At 35.9% G+C, this 11,352-nt stretch overlaps 1 protein-coding gene across 1 annotated transcript; it reads right to left on the bottom strand.

Moving 5' to 3' along the window:
• Nucleotides 1-3,879: 3,879 nt before the first annotated feature.
• On the bottom strand, nt 3,880-8,568 carry cited4a (Cbp/p300-interacting transactivator, with Glu/Asp-rich carboxy-terminal domain, 4a). Its single transcript, XM_056480061.1, has 2 exons — nt 8,451-8,568; nt 3,880-6,698 (listed from the first exon to the last, which is right to left on the bottom strand). Exon 2 carries the CDS (start codon nt 6,686-6,688, stop codon nt 5,966-5,968), a length of 723 nt encoding a protein of 240 aa, XP_056336036.1. The 5' UTR covers nt 6,689-6,698; nt 8,451-8,568; the 3' UTR covers nt 3,880-5,965.
• Nucleotides 8,569-11,352: the final 2,784 nt, after the last annotated feature.

Below are 11,352 nucleotides of genomic sequence, written 5' to 3' on the forward strand. Positions count from 1 at the left end.
AACGGAAATGTTTCAAGGCCACCCAAAAACGTGACTGATGCCTCTGTGCCTGTGACTCTTGCTCAGTGAAGTTGTAGGTGATCTTTGAAAGGTGAGTTTTTGGTTTATTTTAATATTTCGATTCCCATGTCCCATTTAGTATTTATTAGCCTAAATAACCATAACCTAAATAGCCAGGTCCGTCATGTTTTAGGGTCTCCTTGAAACATTTCTATTGTGTTGTGAGAAAATGCAGCACGTTTTCGTTAAATTGGGAAAATCCCCTTGTCTTTAGTATTTAGTAGCCTTAATAACCATAACCTACAGTAATAAAATCAGAATTATTAAATCCCCTTTTAATTTTTTTTTTCTTTTTTAAATATTTCCCAAATGATGTTTAACAGAGCAAGGAAAATTATCACAGTATGTCTGATAATATTATTTCTTCTGGAGAAACTCTAATTGTTTTATTTTGGCTAGAATAAAAGCTGTTTTTCAATTTTTTAAATAAACATTTTAAGGTCAAAATTATTGACCCATTTAAGCAATTTTTTTACAACAGTCTACAGAACAAACCATCATTAAACAATTATACATTATACAACTTGCCTAACCTGCCTAGTTAACCTAATTAACCTAGTTACGCCTTTAAATGTCACTTTAAGCTGTATAGAAGTGTCTTGAAAAATATCTAGTAAAATATTATGTACTGGCATCAAGGCAAAGATAAAATGAATCAGTTATTAGAAATGAGTTATTAAAACTTTTATGTTTAGAAATGTGTTGAAAAAAATCTTCTCTACGTTAAACAGAAATTGGGGAAAAAATAAACACGGGGCTAATAATTCAGGGGGTTTCATAATTCTGACTTTAACTGTAAATTGACAGGTCCGTCATGTTTTAGGGTCTCCTTGAAACATTTCACTTGAGTTCCGAAAGTTGAAATTTTGAAAGTGTTGTGATAAAATGCAGTGCGTTTTTGTAAATTGTTTGCGTTGTGACAAAATGCAGCACATTTTATTGATTTGTTTGCATTGTGTGAAAATACAGCGTGTTTTTTTATTTATTTTTTTTTTATGTGTTTGCCCTGTGAGGGTTTGCAGCAGGTGTTCTGTCAAATGGATGACGATCTTTTCTCAATTTGCTAGTATTTTTTTGTTATTGCACGCGTTTTCTTAAATTGCAGCACGTTCAGCTCTCTCGGCCACCGTACAGAATACTAAATCCCAATTTATAAACAGTTATTTACATTATTAAAAAAATATATGGAAACTACTGGCTGATTGCTAAAAACAATGAACCATGCAATTATTTGAACTTTTTTTTTTATTTGAATTTGCAAAATGTAAATAGGTTTCCAATAGCTTTGTGTATCAAAAAAATAAATAAATAAATGAAACACCCTTCTGAAGACCGCTTTTGAATGTATGAATAAATTTATAATATCAAGACATTTCCAAATATAATAATAATAAAATAATCCTGATAATTGATTCCTCAGTTAATATGTTAAAAGCAGTTAGTGTTAATCATTTTTATTTAACATGTTATCAAACTGCTAAACAAGAATTATGCATCTTAGCCATAGTTAACTTCACAGTTCTCTGACTAATACACTTAGACTGTTTAAGATGAGTTGCAGTCTGCTTTAGGGATGTGCTAGACAGTGACATTCATGTCTGTGTCTGAAGACTGTTATTTGATTAACATTCAGTGTGAATTTGCTATCATCCAGTGATACACAGCACTGTTTAATATCCACTTTATACATATGTATGGGTTTCAAGGCGTTCTATTTAAACATAGATCTAAAATAATTGATAAAACAACTGTCTATTATTGGTATATTGGGTGTTAGTACAGCATGGACTGCCACTGGTAACAGGTTTCAGCCCATCCCTGTTTTATGGATTTTATGTAAATGTAGTCTGGTGTGTTTGACACAGAACAAAGCAACAGACTGTGAGCAACTGTCCGTCAGATGAGACGCTCAGACCTGATCCCAGTGACTAAGACGGATTAGATCATCGACAACGGGAACATCCATTCTCAGATAACTTTTATGCTCTAAAATCTGAATGACCTGAAAAAAGAGACACCTGGAATGATGGAAATAAGGCAAAACACTGCAAAAAGAAATTCACTGATGTTCTACATAAAAGGAATTGTGCCTGTAATTGTGATTTCACATAATTCAAAGTGTTCAAAATGATTTCCATTCTGAGAATAGTGTTTTAAATGATGCGCCAATTTGTAATTCATCTGACACTGGCTATATTCACACATGAACTGAGCAAGAAAAGCAAGAGAATGAAAAAAAGGATGTGGATGTCAACAACAATTTAAATCATAATATCCTCTAGAAATGCAGCGTGAACACCTTGTTTTGGTGCATTTTCTCACAACATGTCTCATAAAGATCATGTTTTAGGTGGAGAGTAGATGATCTTTCGTGGTTGTTCAAACACATTGTGCCATGGGAAATTGGAATTGGCTACATCTGGAAGTGTTGGAAAGTGGACACCCTTAAAATGTTATGTTGCACATCTATTTAGGGTTGTTCACTTGTGGTTAAATTGCAAAACTGCCAAAACTCTTTATACCAGGTGTAAACACACTTATGGTTTTACTTTACTTCAAATTTAAGCACTTTTTAGGCACTTTCCTGGTGCATTTGTAAACTTTTCCATCACTTTTCCAGTAAATGTGGCAAGTACATATACATACACTGTAAAACAAAAGTTAAGGTAACTCAAACCATTTGCAACAAACCATTTAGGTTCAAAAACTAATCCTAATGAGTTCTGTGATCTTAATCCATTTGAGTGCACAAAACATTTTGAGCACAGTAAAACCCAAGAAATGATGAGAACTCAAAACAAGTGAGTACAGTAAAACCCAATAAGTTAAGACAACTCAAACCGTTTGAGGAAACCGATTGCTACAAACTATTTGAGTTAAAAAAAATAATCTAGATGAGTACTGTGAACTTACTCCATTTAAGTTGAAGGAATGAGGTATTTATTTAACTCATTACCTTTTATACTGAGATCAAAACTCTTTTCAAATGAGTAGAATTAACTATTAGTAAATTTTGAGTTAACTACACTCATTTCATTTGATAAAGTTGACTGTTGGGTTTTATAGTGTACACACATTTACTTTATCACATTATATCAGATGGTAATTGTTACTGTGTCCGATAGTATTCTCAGGAACAATCTTGATGGCATGTTTGCCCCAAACCCAACATTGTATTGCTGTCACTCTCTTAAATTTCTGTTATTTGCCTCATACATGTGTCATCTTTCATCTTAAAGTTCTATTTGTCTTCATAAAGGGCACAGATCAGATTTTTAAATTCAGAATTGTTTAATTTTACTCAAAAGCAGAAAGATTGATTGTATTAAAATAGTTAATAAGTATTACCTATTCAGTGAGATAAATGATTAAAAAAGTAATACAATTTAATTTACAAGTAGTTTCAGGCCCTTTGTCCAAAATTTAAGCACTTTACAGACAATCGATTATAATTAAAACAATTTCAAGGCCTTCGAGAATCTGTACCAACTTAATAATTTGTATTATATAAAATGCATGAAATCTATATATGAAAAAAACATGTACAGCACCCATAGGACAAATTTTGAAAACCATTTTTGATTCACTTTAAATGTTGACTATTGTATATTTAAAATGACTGAAACATAAAAATTAAATGTAACACATCAAAAACTCATTCAAACTATAAGTATACAAGTGATATTAAAATGACACTTGATTGATCAATTTTCCTCAGCTTATAGTCTAAAATGTTACGTATTTAAACAAACAACACTAATAAAAGTCAGATTTGTGTCCTGTGGTTATTACCAGTTAAATCACACTCACTGAAACAAATTCTTTAAATAAATATTTTATTTTCAATGAAAATAAATACATTTTTCTTGAGATAGAATCAACAACATTTAAAACAAAAAAGCATTTGTGGGAGCATGGTGACAGTACATGACAACACAGTTTGGAAGAAAACATACAATCTCATCTGCAAGGGACATTCTGAACAAATCTGTGGGGTGCTTTATGATTTAAGATATACAGACTGATAAGCTCAAGTGGCATTAAAAAGAAACCAAAAAATGAATCTTTTGGAATGGGAAAAAATTCCTTCAGTCATTATCAACAGATCATTTGATTTTTCAGTTTCTAAATATGGTTTGTCTATATTTATCCCAAGCTTCACAAATTGCAGAATACCCATATTTGAGGAAGACGTTCCACTCTTTGCAGATACGAGATATTCAGCAGACAAAAACAAAGTGTAAAACTTAATTCCCATTTTGTATGCATCAACGCTCTAAACAGTCAGCTAGGTTGGAGTTGCGAAACATAGGATATGAACCATTGGGTTGCTTGTGCTTTTTTTTTTTGTGGCAACTGTTCACAATCTCAAGCTGTATATACAGCAATTAACCGAGCCAGGGTGGTTAGAGCCGAGGGAGTTGAGCCTGGCTCTGGTGGAACAGATTAACCTACTACTACAGTACACTGTGCTATTTCCATACCAGCCCAACCCCCACAGAGTGCTCAATACAAGAATTACCAACATAACGACACAGGAAGTTCTCAAACCCAGCAGGGCAGCCGTTCACAACTCTTCATTACACCCTGAGCGATAGCAAGCAAATGAACATGTCCATTTTGTAATTATCAGTCTATCTGAGATGACTGACCATGCTGACCTCAATTAAGCAGAAGGTTGTAGGTGTAATTTACATGTAATCAAGTTTAAACCTGCAGTGGAAAGAGAAACAATATTTTGTGCTGCTTATTAAGATTGGCTTCAATGCACATCAAGAAACTGGTGCTATGTTTAGTGGTTGTTTCAAACTATAGTTCAGGTTGACAATCAGGTTAATTTAGAAACAAATGGAAGTTACATATGCATCATTTGGTTTAATAGAGATTGTGGACCATGTTCTTTACTACAGCAAGCAGCATATTAGAGAACACTACATAACCACTGGAGTTTTGATGTCTTTGAATCTTACAAAGACAGTATTCTCGTCTTTATTCCATGGAACAAGGTAAGAATGTGTACAGTGAATATCCATCAACATCTGTGTAAAAAAAAACTATAAGGCAATTTTACAGTTTAGACTCATCAGCAGGGAGCACAGGCTCAGCATTTAGCAAGGGAGGCTACAAAACATTCCACCCTTTTCCAGGCAAGTTTATCTAACACAGAAATAGTCCTGAAAGTATAAAGACATCCTAATGTAAGACTCTCATTTTGGGTCATATGTAGCGAGCGCACCAATTCGTATACTGTAGGCAGTCATCTTTAAAATGTTGAATAATTGTGGGAGGAATGTTTCATACTGAAGAATGTTTATACCCAACCACTACTATCTCACCACTCCCTCGCCATTTCAAATGTCATTAAGAGCTACTGGAAAATCAACCCGATTTGAAGTACCAGCCTTCAATTCCCACAAAACACCTTCATTCATTCATCTTTTATCACAGGATTTGGGGAGAGTTTGAGAAAAGGCAAGTTTCTATCAACACAGATCATGTCTGCTTTTTTGGTAGATGTCATACATAAATACATTTCTAAATGCTATTGATTCTAGTTGCCCCCGAGGAGGCAAAGCAGTTTCTGCAAAGTTCTACGCAGACTTCTTTTTTTCCGCCATGTGAAGTTACATTCGACCCTGGGACACTCAGCCACCTTCAATCAAGGATGACCAATGGGACAAGACGAGGCATGCTCATCAATGACACTCTTGTGTCAGATTCTTCAAAGACTGAAGACAATCCAGAAAGTATTTTCTCTCAGTGAAAGCTGAAACTTTGTGCACTACAACATGCATAGCACATCTTCACATATACAGAGAACCGGACTGTTTATCTTCTCTTGTCTTGCCCCAGCTTCTTCTTGTCAACCAAGTCATTCTTTGTTTCAAGGACCTAAAGCAGAACTTCAACAGCTGACAGTACTTGGCTGCTGCTTGCAAACAAAGTCTGAGAAAAAATCAAACTCGTTTTGTCCAAGGAATAGCTCAGGCAGCTCCTGAACTCGATCCAGCCCAAGTTCCAACACCAATGACGTCAATACTTCTTCGTCAATTAAGTCTATGTCCATGACGTTGTGGCCCAGTGCTGGCCCACCCATCCCCATCTGCATGCCTGCCAACTGAGCAGGACCCATTCTATGCTGAACATTTCCCATGTGATGCCCATTCATTGGGCCATGTGGGTGCCCGTGGTATGGAGTGTTGAGTTTTTGAAGATGCATGCTTGCCATAAGCTGCTGAGATGCTGAAAGACCTCCACTACCCATATACTGCTGTGGGTGCTGGTTCTGGGGGTGCATATGGTGGTGCTGGCTTTGAGGGTGGCCTTGGGGTTGTTGATTTGGACTTCCATACATCATATTTGCTTGCTGCATTTGGTGGGGGTGTCCGCCACTCATCTGGCCATTCACCTGAGTGTTCATGATGCCATTCATCACGCTCCTCTGCCTCATGGCCGCCTCCATTGAGTTCTGAGGCCCCCTGCTGTAGTGCATGAGCTGCCCATTGGGAAGTGTCCGCAGACTGGGCTGGTGTCCATGTGGAGAAGGGCCATTCATTCCCATGCGATAACCATGCAGACCTCCGCCAGCAGAACTATGGTTCATAGGCATCATCATGTGTTCAGCCATGCCTTCTCAACTGCAGAGATATGCGAAGAATGGCAAATATTAAAACTAGTTCTTAGATATCACCAGACAAACTAAGTTGCTTGAGAAAAACAGCAACAACAGCAACAAGAACACAAGAAAATATCTGTGGCACAAGCCAATGCTAGGCCATTTGTGGCTCTTAAGACCATAAGTCTTACACAAAAAAATCCTGTGTTTTATTAAACTAATGCTTGGTCATTATGAACAAACACAACAGTGAAAATATGTAACTTTAAATGTAAGTTTTTTCCATATTTGACCAAACGTTTAATACAAGCCAGAAATTGTAGAGTGCATGCTTGGTAATACCAACTGCTTTTTACTGATTACAATATCCACTGCACGATCCTTTCACATTCAAGGAATATTTTTTAAAATGCATTAGAAAATTGTATCTTGAAATGTTTCTATCCTGTTGTTTTAAACTTAGTGAAACCAATGGTTACAAATAAGCAAATGTGTCATGGTTTAAGGATTTTTTTTCTGTATTTATATTATTTGCATTAAAATAAGATGCTGAATAAGAGCACGTGTTTACTTTAGATTTTTTTTTTTCACAGTGTTCCATATGTTTTGACCCTAAAAGTACCCTATGACCCATTGTGGGTTGCAAGCTTAAACAAAGACTTGAGCCTTTTGCACAAGAAATATTGCAGTAGGGAGCATCAAGGAGTCGCCGGGAGGATCAAAACAATAACAGGCAGGGAGGTGGACAAAGTGTTGAGCAAACAAAGCCAACCTACTGCCAGATGCATGTGGGCAATAGATAATGGCAAAATGAATGACTGGCTAATCTACTCACATGATAGGGCAGTGTTTAAAGTTTTGAAAATGTATATTATAATAAGCATAGATTATAAGGGGCAATGCAATAACAACAAAGTGTTCATATGTAGGCATACAGTACATCAGATGATCTCTAGCAAAAGTAAATATATAGCCATAACGCTGTTTTCTCTCCCAAAATCATACAGCTGATGACATGGAAATGAATTTCCTTGTTTTTGTTAGTTTTCTAAAAGATCAATCCATTTTCATTGCTTTGTCTAGAGATGTTTGTCTTTTATTTCTTTATCAATAATGGATCAGAACATATGCATAAGAATTACACGTTTTTTGGAAGTGCATAGTTATGTTTGCCTATGTGGTCAATGGCTATAGAAATGGGAGATAAAGGATACTGTAGTCTGGGGTCTAGCCTCACCTCTGTCTACATAAAACAAAGAATTTCTCGTCTTCTATGTAAGAAGATAAAATCAGTATTTAAATGAAACATAGGCTGCAGACTTTAACAATTGCTGTCTGACCACAGTGAAACTTTCATTAACATGTCTACTGAATTAACTGTTTATTTAGAGAAAAGTTGAAGGTTTTCCTTTGAGATGTTTTAATGTTCACTTGAAGCTAATGTCTAACAATACTACAAATATTTAATATTATATTATACACTGACAATAAAGTATCAATCAATTGTTCAATTCTTAATTATTTATTGTCATGTAGATTATACTAAGAATTTTTTTTCTGTTTAGAACAAAAGTAATAACAGAGAACATATTTAACATATTCCGTTTTAATATCACTTAAAATCCAAAAAGCTAAACCTCTCCAACCATATGTCCAGCAATACAGCTATTTAAATGTTGTTAAGACGTGCTGATTACATAAACGACACTGACAAAAGAACAAAAGGTCCAAGTTTTTAAGTTATTACAGTGACCTCAAAATAAAACGCACATACCGTCAAATAATCGTGTCCTCGTAAAGATGCTGTTTCGTGGAGTCAGTCTCTTTAAAGCAGCGCAGGTATCTCCAGTGACTGTACTCTGGTCTGAACAAGCGGCTGCCGCTGAGCGCTTTCTGGGTCAATACTGGGATTATACACACACACACACATACATAAAGACAAGCAGCGAGAGGGGCGGAGCAACGCCAACCCCGCCTCTCCTCTGCTCTCATTGGTTATCTCTGTCATCACAGACGTCACTAGCCAATTACTCACATGGCCTTCGGTTTTATGGCACTGGCAAAGAAACTCTTCAGCAATCACACCAACTAAAACAAAACTCAAGAGTATTGCTTGTTGTTTAAAAATGACCTCGCAATCACCAATTACACAAAATATACAGGTTTTTGTTGAACATTTGGAATAAGGTATTATGAATTATTTATCAGTTCACAAAATCCACGTGCCCTTATAACTGTTTAATAAAATAACCTCCTTTCCATCTTAAATCTTTTCTCTGTCTGATGACTTTAAATGGCGTGATTGTAGGTTCAACCTTGAACTCACTTCACCAAAAGATGATCCTATTTAATCGATTCCCCATAAACAAAATGTGTTTCCTCTCTATTTTATTTTCTTGTTTAAGAAACTGCTTCAAACTGAAATATATTGATTTACTAACAAGAACAAAAAATTTGAAATACATTTAGTACAGTGGTTATTCAGATTTGCTAACTAGTTAATAAGTTAAATAGGTTAGTTCATGTTAAATCACTGTGCATTAGTTAATTCCGAACTATGATTAATAAATACTTTACATTCATTAGTAAATGCATTAACATTAAGCAATGGACCATTACTCTAGAGTGCTACCTGTAATTCTTTTCCTCACAGTTTCAATATTGTATAATTTTATGTCTTAGGTGACAAACATCAGTTGGGGGAAAAAGGCTATTGCAACTTCCATTTCAGGCCTTCTTAATAGGCTTTACCAAGAGGATGTGCTCAATTATCAATATTCCCACTTTGTTTCAGACAGATACTTTTAAGTTGACCTCTTTTAGTTTGGTGCTCTTATATAATGCACCTCAACAGAAAATGGACAGAAAGCAGGTCATAATCTAGTCTCTTATGTAAATGGCATATTTACCATTTTAAAGAAAGAGACTGACTGAGAAAACAGAAAAAAAAAAAACTTCTGATGGCATGAAATGTGCAATTGGATACAACAGACTGCCAGAACATAATCTCCACACATCTCTAACAAAGTCTCCACACATTTCTATACACTACGCACTGTAGGCTATTACACCAATCTGCATTAATATATTAAAGTGTACATTGCTAATAAAAATAATATGGATATAGTCATAATAGAACATTTTTAATTCTATTTTAATAGTGTTTTGATAAAGCTCAGTGTGTTCCATACTCACATACAAAAACATTTTCACATACATGTATTCAAAACAATGAATAGTCATGCAGAAAACTCCTTACAGGGTGAAATACCTCTATTTACTCAGTCCACCATTTGTAGAAAGGAATGTGGTGGCCAGAAGTGTACATCTCTCTCTCTCTCTCTCTCTCTCTCTCTCTCTCTCTCTCTCTCTCTCTCTCTCTCTCTCTCTCTCTCTCTCTCTCTCTCTCTCCTCTCTCTCTCTCTCTCTCTCTCACTCTCTCTCTCTCTCTCTACATTCTACTTTTCTTCTATTGTTTCCATTGTCAGTGTGCAAATTAATCTTGAATCAGCCTTGAACAGTGTGCTGACTTTAACTCTCCACAGAAACCTTTTAAAACCTTTTGTTTAACGTTCCCCAAAAGTCGACAATGAGTTGTTAAGGGGCATAATTTGTACTTAATGTGATTTAATGAGGCGAGCATCACAGGTACCATGGTTGATGTTTTTTATTGTATAAAAATAATTTACAAATAATTTGATTACTGATGTCCATGTAAACATAGTCAGTGTTGCTTATTGAAAAAAAATGTGCTATTACTTTTCCTAAAAACATAGAAGTATATAGACTAACAGTAAACCATAGACCAGAATATCATAGAAGGGATTTTTTAAAAACATTTTACCAGTAATTAATCACCTAGTTACCTCCTTGTAAGACCATTTAAACCACCCCAGCAACTGCTCATGAGTGTCTTAGCCACCACCCACAACACCAAAGTCCAGTGATTTTTGTCCACCTCTCACATATCCTTTATAAATCTCCTTAGATTTTCTCCAAATGTACCTTTTAAGTAGGTGCTCAGAGCTAAAACCAATTTATTTTAATATTCCATGTGGGTTGTCAAAATGTGTCAAGAGCGATTTGAGCAAATGGCCTAACTAATGCAATAACAAGATAAAATTAAATCTTCTAAGTCTGGATATAGTTCACCACAGAGTATTGCAGAGTACCACAATGGCTCATTTTGAGTATAATAAAACAGCATTTGGTGAAGTGAAGTGTGCAATTTGCTTTATTTTAATTGTTTGGCACGGGCAAAGCCATAAGTATTTGCAAATATTATTATTTCCAAACACTCAGTTTTTAAGAAGGGGGACCGGAGGGTGTGCTCCAACTATAGGGGGATCACACTCCTCACCCTCCCGGGGAAAGTCTATGCCAGGGCACTGGAGAGAAAGATCCGGCCGATGGTTTAACCTAAGATCCAGGAGGAACAATGCCGTTTTCATTCAGGCTGTGGTACACTGCACCAGCTCTATACCCTCAACAGGGCACTCGAGGGTTCATGGAAGTATGCCCAACCAGTCCACATGTGTTTTGTGGACTTGGAGAAGGCATTCGACCCTGTCCCTTGTGACATTCTGTGGAGGGTGCTCTGGGAGTATGGGGTCAGAGGCGCTCTGTTAAGGGTTTTCTAATCCCTGTATGAGCAGAGTAGGAGTCTGGTTCGCATT

This window comes from Danio aesculapii, chromosome 19, assembly GCF_903798145.1.
Source record: "Danio aesculapii chromosome 19, fDanAes4.1, whole genome shotgun sequence".
Lineage (NCBI taxonomy): Eukaryota > Metazoa > Chordata > Actinopteri > Cypriniformes > Danionidae > Danio > Danio aesculapii.

What these genes read in the sequence shown, in the direction of transcription:
- cited4a (XM_056480061.1), bottom strand. Translation starts at nt 6,688, where the DNA reads ATGGCTGAACACATGATGATGCCTATGAACCATAGTTCTGCTGGCGGA.